This window comes from Enhydra lutris, unplaced genomic scaffold (assembly GCF_002288905.1).
Source record: "Enhydra lutris kenyoni isolate GAN:26980312 unplaced genomic scaffold, ASM228890v2 scaffoldscaffold27, whole genome shotgun sequence".
Taxonomy (NCBI): domain Eukaryota; kingdom Metazoa; phylum Chordata; class Mammalia; order Carnivora; family Mustelidae; genus Enhydra; species Enhydra lutris.
This window is the reverse complement of record NW_019154111.1, coordinates 12756685-12779985: the sequence shown is the minus strand read 5'-3', so window position 1 is coordinate 12779985 and position 23301 is coordinate 12756685. Positions and strand designations below refer to the sequence as shown.

General features: G+C 42.3%; 1 protein-coding gene across 3 annotated transcripts in view; it reads right to left on the bottom strand.

The window, feature by feature from the left end:
- Positions 1–205: 205 nt before the first annotated feature.
- The window catches only part of LOC111151868 (ubiquitin conjugating enzyme E2 H), a 103251-nt gene continuing 80155 nt past the window's right edge, over positions 206–23301 (bottom strand). Inside the window, exons 4-7 of one of the 3 annotated variants that reach the window (XM_022510098.1) lie at positions 22125–22164; positions 20730–20782; positions 5846–5974; positions 206–1289 (exon numbers count right to left, since the gene is read on the bottom strand). In XM_022510098.1, coding sequence (XP_022365806.1) covers positions 1165–1289; positions 5846–5974; positions 20730–20782; positions 22125–22164 — 347 coding nt within the window. In that variant the 3' untranslated portion in view covers positions 206–1164. The remainder of the gene's footprint in view (positions 1290–5845; positions 5975–20729; positions 20783–22124; positions 22165–23301) is intronic. The other 2 variants (XR_002640886.1, XM_022510099.1) reach the window with 2 other exon arrangements.

The window sequence follows — 23301 nt, the reverse complement described above, 5'->3', positions numbered from 1 at the left end:
GAGCGGCAGCAGAAGGGAAAACAAAACCAAAAACATGAAGGGGAGGAGAGTACTCGGGAGTCACAGCCACCAGACGGGTCTTCTTGCCGAGTCTAATGGTCCACTGAGCGGCTGTCCAAGGAGGAGGCCATCTCTTGGTAGGTGAAGATTAAATTTGCAACCTAAGCACAATTCACACACACACACCATTTTAAAAATAAAGGCAGGGGAGCTGGGGGGAGGAAAGGAAGGGAAAGAAAAAAAAAAAAAAGCTCCAACCCAAACAAAAACACCCACAACCACCCTCAAATTTAAAGCTCTCAGTCCAGGGCAGCGGTCTCAAAGTGGCCTAGAGGACAAGGAGGCGACTCTGCAGGTGCTGCATGAGACAAAGCACCTTCCCGGTCACTCTACTTCTCCTGTCCTGTCCCCTCAGAAAGCTACGGATTATAAGCGCTACCCCAAGAAAAAGAATCCGGTTCAGAAAACACTTCCAAGAGGTTCTCCAAAGCAAAAACACTTGTGGCTGCAGGGCCTGCTAGTGAGTCGGGCAGGAATCTACATATAAAAATGTACTTAAAGTCCAGAGTCAGAAATTGTTTTACGCTTCAATACTCCAATTAGCTCCCTGTTTTCTACTATTACTCCACAGAAACGGGGCCACCTGGGAGTCCCAGGAAGGAGCGGCTCCGGCTCTGATGCGGCCGGCTCCTCGTGCTCCCACAGCAGGCCTGGTCCTCCCCCAGTTCCTCCCGTCCATTTTGAAAAAGCACTATTCTATCTTCACGTCCAAGAGCTGGATGGTTTGGTTTGTTTCTTTGGAACCATCAATAAAAGAAGCAACTCTTTTCCTGTTATCCTTACTCACGTCTATCTATCGGAGTGGCTATTTGACAGCTGAGCAGCGCACAGGCTGACCTGGCCGAGTGGACTTGTGAATGCATGCATTCAGACCGCATATTGCTACCAAAATGGAATGTGGGAATATGCTATGCACCTCAGATTGAGAAATGACCAAGAAATCAAGATCTAAAGGGTGATATATAATATATATATATCAATGCTATTATTCATAAAAACCTTGTTTAGTAATAAAAAAAATTGCTTTGTTTAAATATGAATATTATAGTCTGCTTCTCATGGTTAGGAAATAATAGTCTTTCTGAAAAGCAGGTGCTTTTTCTACTACAACTCCATATCCTGGGCCTCATCTTCCGAAAAGTCAGACATAGAACTCTCCGACGAGCTGTCACCGGTGCCCTCCTCCTGCTCTTTCAGTGCCTCCTCTGTTGCGTATTTCTGGATGTACTCTGCACAGGGGGTGGGGAGGAAGAAAACACAGGGGCAGTGAGCAGGCAGGTCTGTGGTTCAGTGACCCCAAAGTTGGCGCGGGGCTGGGGAAGTTCAGGCCTTCCTTACCTGCCAGGCTATGGTCACTATAGCTAAGGGGAGACCCCACGGAGGATGTCTTTGGCATTCGTGCATTCTACCCCCTTTGTAAGAGAGGCGAAGCAGAGCATCTGACGTGTAGGGAAGAGACACAGACTGCACCTCCAGCCCCAAACTCCCCAGTGCCATCACCTCCCAGGTGCATGTGTCCGAGGCAGCCCACCGCCCCAGGCCTTGGCTGCGAATCAGGAGAGAGCCGGCAGATGTCCAGGATGGTGTCTGGTGTGAACTGGCCTCCAGTTCGGCCGCCAGGCTGCCCTCGCTCTTGCCTCGTTGGCTTATCCATATGGCCACGCTCCTCCAAACTTGCAGGACTGGGGACATGTGGACCCCCTACTTTCTCCTTATCTCTGTGTTAAAAAAACTATTCACCTCCCAGGCAGAGCAGGACTAGTTATGATTCCACAGTAATTTATAAGGAAATCCCCCATCATTTTCAGACTTGCACTTATATAATTACAGTCAGCCCAAATCCATTATTTTAGGAACAGATTTTAGTCTAAACAGATCCTGCCTGTCAGGTTTCTGAAGCAGCTGGTGAAAACGGTCTCTCCATCCGCTCGGGAGCGAGCTGCTATCTGGAGACACAGCGAGCCTGAGCAACTCGATCATCTACTACTCACCTGAAGATCTGGCCGAAACAAAGTTTTAAGAACTGCTGAACAAACAACTTGTTCCTAAAAACTCTAAGCGCACACTGATTTTCAGTAAATGGCCTACACACAGTATGAAGAGACAAGACAGGACCTACTGAGAGAGTCAGCAGGAGAGAAACACGCCCTCATGTCCTTACGCCGTGTTTCTCTCCTACGGAGTCACAGGCACTGAGCACAAGAGTAAGAGAAGGAAAATGGCCAAAGGAGCTGGCCAAGTTTGAATAATGTAACACAGGGGCCTAGCTAAGAGTATTTCTGATATATTTAAAGCCAGATGCAGGGCTCGATCCCAGAACCCTGAGATCATGACCTGAGCTGAAGGCATATGCTCAAATGACTGAGCCACCCAAGCGCCCCTAAAAGGTTGTTTAAAAAAAAAAAAAGGAAAAAAAAAGAAAGAATGCGTGACAGAGACTACACGTGGTCACATCTGGCCCTTTACAGAAAAGTTTGCAGACTTCTGACTTAAAACCCTACAAATTCATTACATGAAGTTTTAGGCAGAGAAGAGACTTCAAAAGCTCCTGATTAGGTAAGAACTCACCTGAATTTACCTCTTAGAAATGTTTATTATAGTCTCAGAAAGGTTATTTTTACCCTCTAATCGGTCAGCTACTTCACTGCATTTGTAGAAAGAAGCTGCTGCACTTTGACATTTCTCACGGACACTGTAAGGTGATATTATTAGTCTTCTTTAGTATATTCGAGGAAATAAATATGTTTTAAGTGCTTAGCATACTAGGACATGGCCTTTCAGGAGACAGAAAAATTAAGAGCAAGGTCATTCCTGAGCGGGAGGCCAGATGCCGATGAAAGGAGTCAGCTGCCAAGTGCGACTGGGGGAAGCGTGAAGGCAAGGCCTCTGGCCTCTTAAAGCGAGGAAGGCAGGCACATCTGCACTGACCCTTGAAGGAATTCTCAGCTGTAGCACAGGACATGCCATTCCAGGTGAAAGGCACAGCCTCACCAAAAGCAGAGGGGAGGGGGTGCCTGGGTGGCTCAGTGGGTTAAGCATCTGCCTTCAGTTCAGGTCACGATCCCAGGGTCCTGGGATGGAGCCCTGCGTCCAGCTCCTCCATCAGAGGGGAGTCTGCTTCTCCCTCTCCCTCTGCCTGCTGCTTCCCCTGCTTGTGTGCTCTCAAAAAATCTTAAAAAAAAAAAAAAAAAAAAGCACAAGGGAGAAACACAAGGATGTGAAAACACAAGGCCAAGAACTACATTTGTTCTTTGAAGCAAATAAGGCAAAATGTACAGTAGGTCCTACTGTAGTTGGATGGTGAGTATATGGTTATTTTCTGGGTTTTTTTTTTAGGTTGACACTTACCCTATGGAAGGGAATGTAGCTGAGTATCTGAAACTCATTCAGTGTGATGGTCACATATTGCTACATTTAGGAATGAAGGTGAAGATGGAGATCACACACAGTGAGAGAGAGCCATGAATGGCAGGCTAAGATGCGGAGTGTGTGTATCTTTAGACAGTCCCCTGGTGCTCCTCCTACATGCAGCTCCTATCTACATGATAAAAAACGTCAACTTAATGTGAATGCTAACAAAATCCATGGTAAGAAAAGTTACACACGCTGACCTGTGAGGCTAGGCAGAGAAATGTCTCCTGGTAGCAGCCTGGGAGAGAGGTCCCATCTAGACATGTTTTTGGAAATCACCTACCTGGAGGGAATCACCTAAAGCAGTGAGGGGTGAATCAGCTCCCCAAGTGGTGAGGGGGGTGAGGGAGGGCTGAATGACCCGAGAGGCTTAAGACAATGACCATGTCTGGGAATGGAATGAGAAAGGTTTTCAGGAAGGGAAAGGGCAGAACACAAAAGCTGCAGAGAAGTCGGGAAAACAGGTCTTGAGCAGAGTGCACATGATTAGGGAGACAAGGGAGTCATAGATTATCAGAAGAGGAGGGAAAACGAACTAGCAGGGGTTTAGGGCGAGGAAGTAAGAAGTTTGAAAATGACAGGAAATCAAGAGCAGGACTCCTAAAGAGGTCCACAGGAGCAGACAAAAGCTTCTGAGTGGGGGATGCCTCCGACAGGCTGGGTGCAGAGGAGAAACCAGTGGTGGGAGGCAGGGGAGAACAAGCCCCCTGGCTGGGGGAGGGGGCACGTCTAAGCCATCAGGATAGTTCTTACAGTCCTGATTTTCATTACTCAGGAAGACAAAAATGATAGCCAACACTGACATTTCAGAAAGCAAAAATTCCCTAAGCTAGAGCTTGCCATTCTAAAATAAAAATGTACATTGGATTCCTTCTGTAACTGGTACTATAGCAGATATGTACTAAAACAGGAATAGTGCTAAATTGCTGAGGCATAACGAATGTAAGAACTATAGAAATATCTCCACAGCGAGATGTCTGTGGGCTGCAGACACTGTTAAGGGATTCCTGTGTCCCAAGTTTAATACAGTCTCATAACAGAATTTCATCTGGTGGAAACGGACTGCTTTCTTTCCTCTTGAAATACATGTTTGGCTATACAGATATTCTGCTACATAAATTAGATATTAATTTCCAAGGACACCTGAAACCCAAGTATATTAACTGAAGTCGATTTATTTATCTCAAGAGAAGTACCAAACAGTACCCTACAGGAATCAGAGAAGAGCGAGAAAACCAAAGGGAAGCCTCAGATGCGCCTATCTCATGCCTGCACAGTTAAGAGTGAAGACATACATATTCCAGGCTCTTGTAAATTACTTCTACTGCCACCTCTTGCAAACGGACCTCAGAGGGGCCACACAACCGGCAGAAGCTGACAATCTTCAGGCAAGTCATGCTAACAATTAGGTAACAATGGCCGCCATCTGGTAAGGAGAGCAGGCCTACTTTCATGGACTTTGAATTCCTTTCCTTTCTGGTGGAACTTATCAAGACTTTTCACTATGAAGGTACTCAAGCACACGGAGAGGTAAAAATGAATACCAGTAAACTGGTGTGAAGTTACAGATGTTCTTTCAAAACCACAAGTTCATTTTAATGAACTTCATGTCCCATTAGCAGGTAACTTTCAGAGTGAGAAAGGAGGATTCCAGATCGTAAAGGATGAGCAAATGAGCGCTCCTACCACGAGCACATTTCTACCTAGCACAGCACATTTCAAGTTTTAATAGAAAACTGGGCCCTGGGGCCAGCTATCTGCACCAGACAAGAAATGCGCCCAGGTGTAAACTTGCCAAAGTGAAAGAAAATCAGTATGGGGCCAGGGAAAGAAACTAGCTGGATATTCTTAACTCAACAGGTAAAATGATACAATAAAAAAAAAGTGTAAGGATAAATTTGGCATTTCCCAACGTCTAAAGTTAACAGCTTTCCTGACGGGCCAGGATGATGAGGTCTGTAAACAAATGGGAGATTATGCCTTATCCTTTACTACTTCATTCTTGAGTCCCAATTTTCTAATTCTACAAGACAAGAGGAAGCAAATGAAGGCCGTGGTTCTGCTGGACAGGGGTCCGTGGGGATTTCCACCACACCTGGTAAGTGCCCTCCCCAACTTTCTCATCTTTCCTTTTGCTCTTTCTCACTCCTTCTCGTCTTCCTTGCTGGGACCTTCAGCCTTCCCAAGGTGTGGATGACCCCTTGGAACTCCAGGGGCTAGTGAGTTCTGCTCCAGCCCACAGACAGTGGTCTCTTTTAAGGCCTGAGAAAAATTATTATTAACTAAGAAAGGCATTTAATGATCTTAAAAGGCACTTAAAGCCCAATACATGTTAAGTTTTTCTGTCTCTAGGTTAAACTATTTGCTCGCTCACCTTTAATTTTCTGCTTGTATTCTTCTGGTCGGTGGAGGTACATCGCTGCAGCATCACCGTTCAGAGGATCTATGGGGTTGGGATAGGCCAACAACTGGGGCAGGAAGGACTCAAATATATTGGTAAGATCTGAAAAAACAAACAGAAATATATCATGCATGGAATAAAACAAGTTCACCTAAAATTCACTTGAGTTCAGTAGTCAACACTGCTTATCTTCCGAAATAATCAGCCACATGGACGTTTTCCGTAACAGTGTGCTCTGTTACATGTGAGCTCTAGCACACAGGCTTTTCGGTATCAATTTTAAAACTTAAAATTTAATTTTGCTTTGAAGAATCAGATGAAGGTGTGTCTGATATTCACTTCCAAAGGCAGTTGTCCCAATTCTAATTCATTCCATGTTCTAAACCAAGAATTCAGAAATACTACAGACATTAATTAAAATGCATGCCCCGAAACTCCACAGCACTCTACAGTCTTACAAAATGAGTAGTTATCTCTTAATATTGCCTTTTACTACAGCTTTGAAAATTCCCACTCTGGAAAGTATTCAAACGCCAGATCTCAAAAGAAGTTTTATAGGCCTTGATGTTTAATTCAATTCTCATCACCTTTAATGGAGGTAAACAGAACCAGTTTTTTCATTCTTCTGGCTAATGAAGGTAGGAACCTACATAGGCCACTTAAAATCACAGATAATCATGAGATAGAGAAGTACCAATTTACTGAATTTATTAATAATCATTTTAATAGACACATATTAGCTCCCTTCTTGCCAGATGCAGCACAAGGTGCTGGGTGTACAGCGATGACATTTCACACACGGCAAAGTCAGCAAGAACTTTGCAGCCACATAGTGCTTTGTAAAGGAAATGGGCCTTGCAAACCTGTAAAATAAACTACACATTTCCATCACTTCAGAGATGCGGTAACGTCCGTTCCGTTTGGCCCTCAGCAGTCAACTGGGGAATCTTAGTGCCTCCAGCTCTCTGCCCTCCTTCAGTTACTCTATCATGTTTTGTGGAAAAATTTCTGTTTCTGGGGGGAAGGCTAAAGCACAGCAGCATAAGAACCACTCCTAACATTTATTCTGCTCTTTTATGATATTTTTTCCCCTTTACAACGAGCACTCTGATGCAGTCTTCTAAGTGAATGTCTGCTCATGTCACATCACTGTGGTTCTCAGGGAGGCATGGTTTTGCTCCCTGGCAGACATCCTGTGATGTCTGGAGAGATTTTTGGTTGTCACACCTGGAGGGCGGAGGGGAAACCAGTGGTGCTAGCAGCCCTCCCAGTGAGAAGCAGGGACGCGGCTAAACACCCCACAATGCACAGGACAGCCCTTTATAACAAATAATTATCTGGGCCAAAATTCAACAGTGCTGAGGTTAAGAAATCCTGGTCTAGGTAAAAGGGGTTGATAAACTTTTTCATAGAGGGCCAGAATAAATACGTTAGACCTTATGGGCCAGGTTTGGACTCTCTTTTAACAACTCAACACCTAATTTGCCACCGTAGCACAGCAGCACTCATAGATAATGGGAAAACAAAACGGGTGTGACTGTGTTCCAATCAAACTTTATATACAAAACCAGGCAAACATGTGCCACTCTCTGCTTTAGAAAACCCCATGAGTAACAGCTCTTCCTCGTCAGTGTAAGGCTTCCCTAACGGTCAGGGTGCGCAGCTGGAGAATAAGCTGGAGCTGCACCGTTTAATGCAACTTTCCGCATGATGAGAATGTTCTGCATCGGCACCGTCCAATATGGCAGCTGCTGGCCACATGTGGCTATGGACGCGCTATGGCTGGTGTGACTGTGTGACTAAAATTTTCATTTTATTTAATTCTAACTTACATTTAAGTTAGTACACATGGCTAGTAGATCCCATATGGGACAGCACAGGTCTAGACAGTAACGTCACCTGTTCCCACGCACCATGCAGACATAGAGGTTTACCTTAGGCATCAAGTAACAGAGACTTGGTATTATTCCATGGACTGGAGCTATTTCAGCTTCCTAAGGCTAACTTCCCAAATAACCATGTCATGGTAAGATTCCCACGTGTCAGGAGATAAATGGAGAGATTCCTCATCAAAAAAGCAAAACAAAAATAATCCTCCAAGATAACCCCCCGTCACCTGTAGTAAGATTTTCACTGACGTTATGCTTAAAAATTTTTTTTAAAAAGGAAGCAACATATTCAACAAACCAGTAATTATTCATGGTACAAAACCAATGAAAACTACTCAAAAGGCTAAAGAGTCGGAAAAAAACACATAACTCTGATGTTGGGGGATGAAGTCCTTAAAATGGTATGTTCTCTAGAATTATAACTATGTACAATACATGTGCATAAGGATATTTAAAAAGTTATCTCAAGGCAATATGCTTGCGACTTCTCCTTTTCACACATCAAGTGACACTGCTTTTTTTTACCCTTTAACAATAGCATTTTCCTATGAATACGTCCTTTCTACTTTTGCATGTGTTTGAAATATTTCAGTAAAACATAAGTCTAAAAAAAATCAAGGTAAATACATTCAGAAGGAAAAAAACAAGGGTATGGAAGTTTTACAAACTCAGTATGATCTGGGAGCAGGGAAGAGTTAACAAGACTGACACCAGCACTAACAACACTAACCAGAACGGGAGCAGCAACAGCCTGCACTTACAAAGCCCTCACTCCAAGCCAGGCCTCTCTGAGTACTTTATGTGCACACTCAGTTTCACTACAGCCAACGACCTCGGTACCATTACTATCTCCATTTTGCATATGGTGGAAACTGAGGCACAGAGAGGTTGGATAACTGCGTTTCAATCCGGGGCTTATCCACCATGCTGCCTCTGTCAATAGATGAAATGAGCAGTGTCGAAACTTTCATGAAGGCACAAGCTACCCACATCTTGGCATTAAAACTGCATATCCTCACAGATGGCCACCCCAACCCCCACCCCGTGCACAGTCTTCCCTACTCTCAAGTTCAAGGCCCATAGAATGTTCTCTAAGCAGAGAATGTTAAGGGATTTCTGTGGCTCTGTTGGATACTTCGCAGAGGACATGTGCTTACTCTCAAGGAGCTAAACCACAGAAAGTAGCCCACGGCCTCAGAGACACCCACACATGGTGATCTGGGCATTCTCCTGTCATATCAGGGGCTACTCAGAAACATTAGCTGATGAATATTCCTATCAAACAACAAAAACCTTTAAAACACACACACACACACACACACACACACACACACACACACACACACACACACCCACCCACCCACCCAAAGTGTAGGTTTTATTCTCTTTAAGTAATGTTCAGAAGTGCTTGAGGACTTGAGAAATAGAGCAGATGACATGCTTTATAACTAGGTGTTTTCTGTGTTCCAAGAAGGGATTCTTATACCTTTTCCCCACTATTTTTAAGTTTTTTAAGCTACCAGAAGTGACCCTGCCTAGGTATTTGTTCCCCAAAAGTAAAGAACCCTCAATTATTTGTTCTACCTTCCTATGTTTGTCTTCCTGCATTAACACACTTCTGATCCATTTTACAGATGTGCTGAGTCACGCCTGTAAAACAGAAGAGCAGAAAATGTACACAGCCCAGGTTCTGGGTGAAGAGGACAGCATTTGAAGACCAGCGTGTTGTGGCTATGGCCATTTTATTTTTTATTTTTAGATTTTATTTATTTATTTGAAAGAGAGACAGAATGGGAGTGGGCGGCAAAGAGAGAGGCAGACTTCATGCTGAACAGGGAGCCCAACATGGGACTCAATCCCAGGACCCTGAGAACATGACCCGAGCCAAAGGCTGACCCTTAACTAAGCCAGCCAGGCAGGTGCCCTGCCACGGCCATTTTTAAAACAAGTAACACAGCCCTGGGAGTGGTTAACAGAGTGATTACTACTGAGAGGGTCCTCTCCAAGGAAACATCTCTCCAAAGTTACAGATAAAAATCTTCTTTCAAGTTAAGTGTTGACAGAAGAAATCTAAACTGGGGTGCCTGGGTGGCTCACTCAGTTAAGCATCTGCCTTTAGCTCAGGTCATGATCTTGGGGTCCTGGGATCGAGTCCCACGTTAGGCTCCCTAACCTCAGTGGGGAGTCTGCTTTTCCCTCTCACTGTGCTCCTTCCCCTGCTTGTGCTTTCTCTAATAAATAAATAAAAATGTTAAAAACAAGACAGAGAAGAAGAAACCTAGACTGTAAACTGAAAGTGAAATGAAGAAACCTTCCTTTGGAAAAATACATTATAAAATGAGGGGGTTTTCCCCCTACAATTTTTAATAATGGTAATAAAATATGAACATCTCTCACTTTAAAAGTCTTTTAAAAAAATATTAATCGGGGGTGCCTGGGTGGCTCAGTGGGTTAAAGCCTCTGCCTTCGGCTCAGGTCATGATCCCGGGGTCCTGGGATCGAGCCCCGCATAGGGCTCTCTGCTCAGTGGGGAGGGGAGTCTGCTTCCCCCTCTCTCTGCCTGCTTCTCTGCCTACTTGTGATTTCTGTCAAATAAATAAAATCTTTAAAAAAAAATATTAATCGTCCACTTTTTGAAAGGGAGAGAACCAGACACACAGAACACCCCAATCTCAAGATTACAGTCAGATAGTTCCATTACTGGCTGCCTTAATTTTTAAAGGAAGTCCAAAGATCCCTGAAAGTATGGTTTATGACAAGCAAACAGCTCTTACTTTTGCTTTGGACTAAATCAGCACTTACAAAAATGCAGTCCATTAAGATGTGGTTCTTCAGCCTGACCTTACAGTATTAATATTAACAATATTACAACACTCATTCCTCAGTTCAGGCACTTAAACTAATAATTTGTATTCATATTTAATTTTTAAATACACCAAATCATACTGCTCTCTCATCAAAAGCAGCACTATTTACCCCCTTCAGCCCAGAGCAGTGGTTCCTAGTTAGTCTAGATCCTCAATGTTTGTCCATCAAAATTACCTGTGGAGTTTTTCCAAACCCTGCACACTGAGGCCTCATTACCTACACCATGGCCTCTGGCTCAGGACAGACTGGCATACGTGTGTGTGCGCAGCTGCAGAGCCAGGAAATGCTACCTACCCTGCACACCCCTACCCGGAACAAACGGGAAGACAGCTATTGGCCTGCGGATTCTCTGAAAAGGTTCGGGGCTCTGAACTAAGCTGCTCAGGCAGCTGTAGGGGGGCCACGCCCCGAGCCTTTCAGCTCCTTCCTGTACTCTGCTGTCACCCTCACTTCCTCCACGTGGAGGTACTCCAAATGGAAGGTAGAAGAAAGTGGATCCATTGCAAGGGGCTTTAACGGGCTGCTCTGGAGTAAAAGAGGCAGCGAGCGAGATCATCTAACACACTACAGACTTTGGGCAGAGCAAATTCCATTAGACTGAACTGTTTCCAGCAAAAGTGGTAAACAACAGATGGGAAACCTAGAAGACCGCAAGTCTAATCTCAGGCCTTCCATTGACTTGCTCTTTGACCTTGCACAGGTCTCTTCTCCCTGCATCTCCATTTCTTCATCTGCAAAAAACAGAAGTATAATACTGCAGTTCCTTACACGGGAGAATTAACACATTACTAAAAAGGACTATAAAGTAGGCTTCATATGTCATTAATGGACTAGGCTCAAATATTCAAAAAAAAAAAAAAAGCCACTTTCTTAGAGTAGAAATTTCAGCTACCTGTATCCCTCAAAGGATATATGTTAATTAAAATGCGTCACAATGGGGAAAAATGCGCCAATTCCCCTACTCCAGGTGACTCACAAAAAGATGGTACATGGCTTAAAGGAAAAAACATAGGAGGGGATGAATCACAGATCATGTTTTATTCTGGGCTGTTTATAAGCCACTGACCATATTATTTCTTCTTCCTCTATTTCCTGTGAGCGTTAAAGTGGGAGTTTTGGTAGAGCATGCTGCTACCTTTCAGGTTAAAGCCCTACGGGTGCCCCGAGCTTGACGTGGCCCGCCCTACCAGGACCTGTCATTACCAAGCCAGCACTCACCCCAGAGACTTTAACTTGCATAACATTCATCTGTTTTGCAGACTTAACACCCCAAATGCTGTAACTTAGAAACCACCACCATCACACAGTAGTCCTGGCTAGAGGCCGAGTCATCAAAGCCACTCCCTCTCTCTCCTCAGAGGCCACCTATCCCACTCCCCCAGATGCCCCAATGCCCTGGGTTCCTGCCTTTAAAAGCCAAACAAATAACATACACTTGCACAGCAGTGTGGATTCTGTGGTGTTGGTAATGTAAGCAGGAGTTTCATATACTCTTTTTTTTTTTTTAAAGATTTTATTTATTTATTTGTCAGAGAGAGAGAGGGGGAGAGAGCAAGCACAGGCAGACAGAATGGCAGGCAGACAGAATGGCAGGCAGAGGGAGAAGCAGGCTCCCTGATGAGCAAGGAGCCCGATGTGGGACTCGATCCCAAGACGCTGGGATCATAACCTGAGCCGAAGGCAGCTGCCCAACCAACTGAGCCACCCAGGTGTCCCGTCATATACTCTTACTCTGGGAAGCTCATCGTCTTACAATTTTAAAGAAGTCAATGCTGATAACTACCAAATCTTTCTAACTGGTCCTTTTTATTTCTGGTCTTGTCAAATTTGACACACTTTTCTCCTGATATCTAGATAGACTCCAACACCCTTGTTGCAGGCTCCCAACCTCTGGAAGGACTTTGATTAGGCTTTCTCCTTTATTCCATTACTCAGTTGGTTTTCCAGACTCACTACCTGTCCTAACAAAATGCCTCTAGTTCCTCTTCTGTCTTCCCTGGCATGTATAGGGCCCAATGTACCATTCTACCTCAGATCAGGGTCTGGCCTTCCAGGCTCCACACTCTTGCCTCTGTAATCAGAGGAAGCTTCCTTAAAACAATGACTCAGGTCATTTGCCATCAAGAGCAAGTTCCTCTTGTTTTCCTTCAAAACTCTTCATATTCCAGAAGCATGCTATCCAAACAAACTTATAGTTCACTGGTCCCCTCCTGTCTGATGGAGAACCCCTGGCTTCTCAAGTCGAGATTCACTGCGCCAGCCACAACTCAAGGTATTATGTGTTCCGTAATTGAACAGGGAGCAGGGCTGAGAGAAAGAAATTCAAGTCCTACTCAGGGGTGCTTGGGTGGCTCAGTCATTAAGCGCCTGCCTTCCGCTTGGGTCACAATCCCGGGGGTCCTAAGGTTCTCTGCTCAGCGGGAAGCCTGCTTCTCTCTTTCCCACTCCCCTTGCTTGTGTTCCCTCTCTCATTGTCTCTCGGTCAAATAAATAAATAAAATCTTCAAATAAATAAATTCTTTTTAAAAAATAAATAAAAGTCCTACTCATAATTAGGGAAAATCACAAATTGTTAAGTCTAGTGGTCTAGAGCTAATGATTCTCTAGGACTTACACAGATCATCTCTATCCAGGGACTTTGGGCCATTATGGTTAAAGCTACTAGCTAAATAGTTGAGATCACTTGAGAATTAACCATGTTATCCATATCCTTCATTTATTAGAGAAAAATAAGCAGCTGACCTTTCAAAACTCCACTTTTGTTCATCTTATAAGCAACTTAATTAATCCGTCATGAAATGCTAAGCAAGTCATAAATTTACAATATGTATTCAAAATAAAATGAACCATAAAATTCTACTTCATTCATTCAGCTTTTTTTCTTTTTGGGAGGGGGAGGAGCTACCTATTAGACGTAAAAAAACCCATATGAATACACATTAGTCAAATTTTTATAAGACTGAAACAGCCCAGATTTCCTTTAGTTATTTAATATAATTTTGGTATATAAATATAATATAAAATATAAATTAGATTTTATAATATAAAATTTAATATAAATTTTGATGTTTACTTTTCCACTCTTTTACTAGCTCCTAAGAAGCTGGAATATTAATAATGGCTTTTAAAATTTCTCTTGTTTACAGTCTGTGAACACTAAAAAAAAGTGAAATTCTACCCTCACAAACAAGGAGTCAGAAACCTGTATTTCTTCAACCTGAAGAATGGCATTTCGTGCGGCCAAGAAGGACTTGGTAAGCAGGGGCTCTAAAAGGTGAGAGACATCATGAGGAAATCTTCAAAACATCGTTCAGGAGGAACGCCCACAGATAGGTAGGTGGACTTGCAAAAAGAAATGGCTTTGAAAACAAAAATCACATTCTCTAAAATAACTAACCTGAACCCACTGTTCAATGAGGACAGCCTAATCCTATAGCTGCTTTGAGGGCACACACGTGGTGAGCAGAAGCAGACCACCACAAAGACTTCCTGTGGTCCTGTGGCACAGAGCCAGCTGGCCACAAGGCTTGCCACGCCATATTTCGTTTACTGAAGGCTGACATGTCGCTAATGAATAATGTATCAATCCACCAATCTGCTGGGAGATAAATTCAAGAATGTATCCAATTACTTAACTGAGAGGGTCTTCTGTGTTTCTGTGTGGATAAAATATATGAGGTCTGAATTCATCAGATTTTTAAGTGTTCTCAGGTTAGTCCAAGGGGATCTTTTATTTTTTATAAGGAGGCTCCGTGCCCAGTGTGGAGCCCAATGTGGGGCCTGAACTCACAACCCTCAGATCAAGACTTGAGCCAAGATCAACAGTCAAATGCTTAATCAGCAGAGACACCCAAGCAGCCCCCATGAGGACCTTCTGAAGACAGAATAAGATCTTATGAAGAGGGTCATGCAAGCAAAAAAACAAAACACACCTCCCTCCTCGCACCAAAAAAAAAAAGTGGGGGGGGGGAGAGCAATTAGTAGGAATTAGTAAACAAAGAATTTTTGCAATATAATTGATAAGATTTAATCTCACTAGGGGTAGCATTACGATTTTTAAGAATTTCAAGGTAAACACAGGCATTTTTGTTGTATGTTGGAAAGGGCAAGGTCAAAGACATAGGGCACTAAAACCTGGAGGAATACCAGATCTGTTCCGCTAAGGGCCAGATCACCAGGCCACCAACCAGAGGTGCTGTCGTTACAGAACACGGAACATTTTAAAGCACTCCGCCAGACTTAAATCATCTCCCATCCACTACAGCTCCCTCCCCTGAGGCGCGTAACCTGGGGAGGTCCACAGAGCAAAATGACTGCTGCACAGAGATGAGAATGAAGCACACAGGCTCCTGTTTCCCAAAGCCATTTCCCTTGCCATCTTGTTGGTCTCACACACCTCCGCCCCCCTTGGATGCTCTTTAAAGGCCGTTCGTCCTAATTCAGACCTGGTATGACCCTGCTCACCTCAGAAGACTGCCAGCTGAAACACAGTAATGGGATTTGTTATTAACTTTCCAGAAATAAGGGCAGTTAATGTACGAAGAGCCAGTTGGTACTCTTATAGTCATACTAAAACTCCTCTTAAAGTTTTTACTTACTAGACAATAATTTAGTTTGTCTTTAACATCAAAAAAGATACTTCATGCAATTACAAGGTAAGTGGCCACACATGGCAAAGACTTCACCTGTACACAGTGATCACAACAAATGGAAACAAAACAAATGCACACCCTCACAACTGAGCCCTCGAACTACGGCCCCCAAGAAGGTAGAACAGCGCTGTGGCTGTCTTTCAAGGCCACAGCCTGGCTCATCTACACCACCATCACGAAACCCGGACCGCTCCGTGAGCCTCATGCTGACCACCAGTGAACGTGAATGTAGTTGTTTAACCTAGGACGACCCTGTTTTTCTGCGTACAGCTAATTAAACTCTTAGGCCAAACACCACATCTGAGTATCTCCAAGCAGACTAAGAGCTGGTAGACTACGGAGCTAGCTAAGTACTATGGAGGCCATCAAATCCCAGACTGAGCAAGTTACCTTTACTTCCTACAGCTGACATTTCCCTCATAGTGCTGAGGAGAATCTGCTCCACCTGGCCTCTGTCTAGCAGAGCTACAAGGACATCCAGCTGTTCCGAAGGCAGGATGATGTTTATGATTCCAACACGCACAGATCAATACTGATTCTCTAGCCTGTTCTCAGACGGTAGTTGTTGGCCAATCAACCACCCATGTAGACAAACCCATGTATCTCCTGTCTGTGTAACTGCACTAAAATGGCTAGGAACACAGTTAGCAATCCCTAGTGCAACATAAAGCACTATATGAAGACACAGTTACCTTCAGCCAGAGTTTTAATTGTTTGGAAAGATTCACAGGCTACCTGACTGAAAAGAGGAATAAAGTAAATATTTCCAATGTGAGAAAGCTTAAATTCACTAGGCCCACAGTATAGTACTATTAAATAAATTTATGGTTTAAAATTTTCTAATGCCTAGTAAAAGAAATTTTTATTTCTCGTCTAATTTTAATCTCAAAGTCCCTGAACCATTCCCTTTGTTGTAGTCAATTTCATTTTGTCTGTGACTGACTCCCCAGATGACTCTAGGGGAAGTAATTTCCCAAATGTTGATTTTTCTCACCAGCAAAGTAAGAGGAGTATCCAGTCCATTGGCTAGCAACCCTAACGGTGAGAAAGAAAAAAACTGTAAACTGCCCAATTTTATGAGAAAATTGTTTTTGACCTTACTTGTCCACAACTTAATCCACAAAATAAGTCATCTACCAAGTCAGTTGGAAAACGAGTAAAATTAAATAGGAGAGAAACACAATTTACAGGGTGAAGGATGCATGGCCCAGAAGGGTGGGAGAGAAATGAAAGGTGTACTGCAGTGGAAGTATGAGAGCTTCCAGGAGTGTAAGTAGAAAAGCCAACTACGGATAAAATATATTTGGAAGTAAAAAGGGAAACTGGAAAACAGTAGGGACACTTAAAAAGCTACCTGCGGCTTCATGAACTTTCCTTCCATCAAGCTTTAAAATTACAGTTGTTTCTGAAACTAACATCCAGATCCCCTTGGATGAATTTTAAGTTTTCCAGAGCTTTTATCATTGCTGTCTGGAAGAGGAGGAAGGGATGCGATAAAAAGAAAGAAAAGAAAAAAGAAAACAAAGAAAGAAAAAGATGCTATCATACAGGAAATGAAAATAAATCAATTTTGGGGTGGCATCTGCTACTTTCCTTTTAAGGTCACAACAGTAACAATATTAACTTTTTATTCAATAATTTCATATGATGACAAGCATCTTTACAAAATTAACCATATTACCCACTATAATTAGCTCTCTTGCAAGGTTAAATAATATAAAACTGAAAATTACTGGGTGATTACACTACAATCATACCAATTCTAAGCTTCTGAATAACAAACTACATGGACACTTGGCAAAGGAAAACAAAATGAGAACAGAAGCAATGAGTCGGGGGACTAGAGGACTAAAGCTGCCATAAACAGGGACCCTGATTAATAGCAGGTTATGATAAGTATACATCTGAAGTTTCAACTGGGAATTGCTGCTACCCGAAAACTATGTACTTCCATTGCGGAGTATATGCCTTGGGGCAAAGTTAATTGCAGGAAATTTCACAAGTAATTCCCTGCTCCTTAACATATTATATAGTAGAGGTGTTGAAACAAGTTTCGGCTGCCAGGCTAAGCCTTTTGGTTTTCAGTTGAGTATATGTGTTAACACGCCAACTTTCTCCTATTAGTTGTTTTATATTAAATTCGTTTTTTTTTTTTTTGTCCTCAGAACTAAGATTCTCTGAAGAATCACAGCAGGAAACTGAATGACTCCAATAAATTCACCAATTATAGATTAACTTTCAATGCCAGAGGCTTTAGCAGTTCGCAGTAAAAATTCAGTTTCCATCTCAGGATCAGGGAAGTCTAAAAGAACTTCAAGGTCATCTGTACCAACCATTTCTGTGTACTTTTATATCAATTATAATTACCTGTTCTAAAACTTTCCATGAACAAAAATGAATTTTCTTGAGTAGAAGTTTGGGTTTGAGCAAAGTGTCAGAACAGTTCTCCCATGCTGAGTAATATAGGGCTTGAATTCAAGACCCTGGGGTCAAGAGTTAGTCGCTTAACTGACTGAGTCACCCAGGTGGCCCATGAGTGTATTTCTGACTACACTCTAATAATACTCCTTCTTGGGTTCCTGCACTTACCTACGTTTTAGTCTTGTCCACGTTTACATATTATGGAACACTGAATGGTAACTCATACACATGTAGTAGGGAAACAGAAGTTCACTTCGACCAACGTGATTTAATCCTTGTTACTAAGTGCTTCACAAAGGAAAGCTTTCCTAACATTCTACAGATGTGATGAAATCTTAAGTCATGTTGGGCTTCTGCTTTCAAGTTCTGTTCTGAATCTCATACAGCCAACGGAAGTAAAGTAAAATGGTATAACCACTTTGGAAAATAGTCTGTCAATTCCTCAAACGGCTGACCAGAGAGTTACCATGTCACCCAACAATTCTGCCCCTAGGCAGACACCCAAGAGAAATGAAAACATTATGTCCACATACAAACTATTCAAAAAAGCCAGAAGGTAGAAACGGCACAATTGTCCATCATCTGACAAATGGATAAAAATGTGATAGCTGTAAAATGCAGTATTATCTGGTCATACAAGGTATGAAGTACTGATTCACACTACAATGTGATCAATCTTGAAAACATGATGTGAACTGAAAAACAAAACAAACAAAAAAAAAACAGTCACAAGAGACCACGTATTATATATTCCACCATTAAAAATTCCAGAATAGGCAAATCTATAAGGACAAAAAGTAGATCAGTCATCGCCTAGGGTTGGGGGCTTCGGGGGTGACAGCTAAGGGATTTTTTTTTTTTTTTTAAGATTTTATTTATTTGAGAGAGAGCACAAGAGGGGAGAAGGTCAGAGGGAGAAGCAGACTCCCCATGGAGCTGGGAGCCCGATGTGGGACCCAATCCCGGAATTCCGGGATCATGACCTGAGCTGCTTCACCAACTGAGCCACCCAGGAGCCCCTAAGGGATTTTTTTTTTTAAGGTGAAGAAAATCTATGATGAAAATGTGCTAATATTTGTATACAACTGAGTTTGCTTAAAAGCTATCAAATTACATGCTTTAAATGGGTGAGTTTCACGTGTATGAGTTATAATTCAATAAGCTGTTATTTTAAAAAATCTGTTTCTAAGATGTGAAGTACTTGAGAATCAGCAGATCTCTTCCACAAAGCTTTTCTAGTCAACAGTAAAAGAGTTGAGTCCAATTTATTCTACTGTAATTGGAACCAGCTCGCAGTATTGTTATGTACATTTCTAAAATGTGAATGCAGTTTAAGAAAATACATCATTACATCAGCTATTCCAGGCAGCCTGCCATGAGACATTTTTACCCAAAAAAAAAAAAAAAAAAAAAAAAATCTTAAAAGGAACCCATTTAACTAACCTCGAGTATATGTTCTTTCTTGTTGCCTCATCTCCTTATAAGCCATCATATCCCTAAAATTCTCATGTTTAACAATATGAGGCATGATTAATTCAGTCACTAGCTCAACAAATATCTGAACCCTTATGTACACCATGCACTGTTTGGTATACCAGTGTGTACACATACACACACACACACACAGTCCCTGCTCTTGTGGAGCTTACAATCTAGTAAAACAAGATAAACAATAAATGCTGGTTTTAAAGACAGATTTTTAAAACAGAGTGCTATGCTATGGAGAAATGCTGTTTTACATGGGGTATCTAGGAAAGGAGGCTTCTCTGAGAGATGTCTGAGGGGAGAAAAGAAGGAGCCCAGCCCAGGGACGACAACTGCAGGCAGAGGAAATAATTTTTGAATGGGAGAACAGGAGAAAAAAGCAAAACAAAGCAAAAAAAAAAAAAAAAAAAAAAAAAAAGATTAACCGCGTGCTGCCAGTGACCAGCCTTCTGCCATGAGTCTGATGCACCTAGTACAGGCATGTCAGGCAAGGTAGCTTGCAGATTACGGCTGGAGTAAGATGTCTCCCCACTGTTCGGTAAGAAAAGTCACCTCTGGTTAAGCCCTGCCTACAGTGATCTCCTTGGACCTCTAAGCAGCTGTTCATTATGTGCACCTCCCATTCTTTCACCACACATGGGCACAAGGTGTTGTATAAGGAAGTGTCGGGACATACAGACCAATCACACATGCGCCCCAGTGACCCCTGTGGCAGGAAATCATCTAGTGGCACAAAAAGGCATGAACAACACACACAGGTACAAAGCAAAGTGGGCCACGAAAAAAGGGATATACAATGCAGGAGTGTGCAGAGATTGCCTGCAGCTGGGGCATCAGGGAAGCCTCATGGGGAGGGGCACGAGAGCAGAGTCTGTGACACCTGAGAACTTGGACATGAGTGGGTATACAGATCCGTTTGTTGTATTCCTAATTAAGTATATTTCAAAACATTCTTAACTCTCCAAGTTACAAGCTCAGGGAGAGAAGGCGTGATACTCCTTGTATCTCTCTGTGATACTTAGCATTGTATCGCGATGTATCATGATTCATTTTAAGAAGAGATGTTGATTTCAGCACTGAGGCAAGGTTAAATTATTCTTTGTTTCATAACGAGATTTTGAGCTTCAAAACAGAAGACTCCCAAACCTCTTAATACACCATCTCACTTCACAGGGACATTCCTAGGAGTTTTTCCAAAATTCAAAGGTATTACAAGTGAACAGGTAGACAGTGTGCTTCTGAACACACACACACACACACACACACACACAAATGTTTATATGTGTGTATTTGTAGGTCTGCATTCGCACATCACTACACCTTAAGTGCAGAATCCCACAAGATTATTTTAAACTTCCCCTGCTAAATTGAAGTTCGTATTTCAGAGAAAAATTTTTTTTCACTGATAAAAGTTTCCCATCCAGGCCCTCATCATCCCTTCCCATACCCAACAAAACATCTTAAACCAGAGAAGAAAAGCCAAACAACATTTTTTAGGCAGTGTCTCAACATCTCTAAAAAATATTCCATGGCCAAACTCACCATAGAGAGCTGTCCAAGTTTGATTAATTACATCTAGACACACAGTTCCTGACCTGAAACAGATGGAAAGAATGGCATTTTTTAAAAAATTAGAAAGCTAGTCGCATGTATCTGGCAACTAATTTTACTTATCAAGAAAAGTACCTTTAATAGACCATCAAAAAAAAAAAAAAAAGAAAAAGAAAGAATTCCAATTAGGGAAAGTATGATGAGGAGCAGAATATATACGAAATCTTAAGTGTTTCCTTACAGACTGAAAGGGAAAACCCGCAACTACACAATGGAGAAACCAGACAACACCTTAAACAGGTGCTGAGGATTCACAGGGAGGACCCGGCAGAAGGTGGGGCAGACAACCCTGTGCGCCTGCCCAGGATGTGGCACTTCAGGCCTAACATGCATCCTCTGGCTCTAATGAGGAGGAAACCCCACACAACCCCAAACTGGGGGGCGGTCTTTAAAATAACTGATCTATATTCTTTTAAAATGTCAACTTTAAAAAAGCTGAGGAACTACTCCAGATTAAAGTAGTTTAAAGAAACATGACAAGTAATGCAATACATGGTCCTGGGCTGATGATCCTTCACTGACCGGGGGTGGGGGGGTGGGGGGGGATGGGGGGTGGGGGCGGGTAGTGCCAAAAAGGTACGTGCGGCTGAATGTGGCAGTAGATTTAGTAGTACTGGGCTGTATTCAATTCCTGCATCTGACTGTGCTGTGGTGACCAACAAAGCATCCTTGTGGATCATGCCCCGGTGATGGACAGAGTGTGTGGGGACAATGGGGCATGATGTGTGTGCATGACCCACTCAGAGCTCAGAATACCTCCTGTGTTATGTGTGTAACAGCAGAATTTAGTGCTGTGACGAGGAAAAACTGCGGAACAAAAAAATGTACTGCAAACAGCATCGGAAGTACACAACAGGAGGCACATTTTAAAGCATCACTAATAAAATATTAGAAGAAAAGAAAGGGTAAGTAAGAGTCATTAACTAAATGAAACTACAGCCATTCACATTTGCTTTACTCTCAAGAACCCAGAAACACTTAGGGGCTGGAAACAGTACATTGTATACAGAAAACTGATCTGTGAATTGTGTCCACACAAAGAGAACAGAGCCGTGGAGCAGGGCAAATGCTAGCTAGGTCTCACAGGGAATGAAGGACCCACACACAATGTAAAAACTAAGCAGCCCAACAGCAGGACCTGCACTAGGTGGTTTCGAGTATCAGAACCCTGGACTCCATAGTGTAAGTGGCCACACAGTCCTCTCCGCTGATAAAATCCAAAAAGATAATTGAGAAAAAGATAATTTTTAATAATGGAGAGAGAGAGATGAATGCTAAAAAGAGCAGTTGCTGCTAAGATTTAAACATTTTTAAACAGTTACTTACGCTTCATCAATGTTGGGATGGAAAATTTTATTCATGAATCCTGTAAAAAGAGATGTTAATTAGCAGCAAAAAAGTGTCCAGAGAACAATTCGTTTTTAAGTATTTCAGTACTGGAAACAATTTCAGTATTGGAAAAAGTTGATGATACCCATAACTGATTACTTTTAATCTTATATGCTTGGTTACTGATAAGACGATATATTCTCCTGACAGTGTCAATTACTTAAAGCACATCAGAGTTCTATTAAAAAAATGAGCAAACTTTGAGAGCAATGCAGCTTCTTATATACAGAATAATCATTGAGAGACTTTTCTGAGCTATGAAGGGTACCTGCCAAGAAAATGTGTAGTCCTAAATGGGTTGTAACTGGTGCCGATTCCTTTTATCAGAAAGTTAAGAAAGCTACTCTGACTTCCCTCCCAAAGCTTTTGTTGTTCAATCTCTAAATTTAGAGGTTCTGCATTTGAACTTCTCCTTCTGTGGCTCAGTTACTGGTATACTGCTGGGCTACACTGTGTGCGGAACATGAATGAAGCTGTTGAAAACACTAAAGAAGCATCGCTTCCAATCCACAAAGGATTTCATAAGAACGGTGACCAAAATATTTCCTTTACCTTCAGTCTACTCATTCCAGGAAACCCAGTTTTTTTATTAAAATTGGGGCAACCAAGAAATGAGGCAAGGAGTTAAAAAAAAAAATCTGTCAGATGGCTGTATCTGTCAGGGATTCAAGCTTTTTGATTTATTCTAGAAAAACAAGGAGAGACTTTAACAAATTATGTATTTATAATTTTTTTAAAAGATTTTATTTTTAAGTAATCTCCACACCCAATGCAGTACTCAAACTCACAACCCTGAGATCAAGGGTCACATGCTCTACTATCGACTAGACTTTAACAAAATATTGATGTTTAAGTTCCAAGGAAAAACTAATTTTTTCTCTAATTAAGAATCAGTGATTTGGGGTGCCTGGGTGGGTCAGTGGGTTAAAGCCTCTGCCTTTGGCTCAGGTCATGATCCCAGGGTTCTGGAATTGAGCCCCACATCGGGCTCTCTGCTCTGTGGGGAGCCTGCTTCCTTCTCTCTCTGCCTACTTGTGATCTCTAATAAATAAATAAAATCTTAAAAAAAAAAGAATTACCTTAAAAAAAAAAGAATCAGTGATTTAATCAGTTT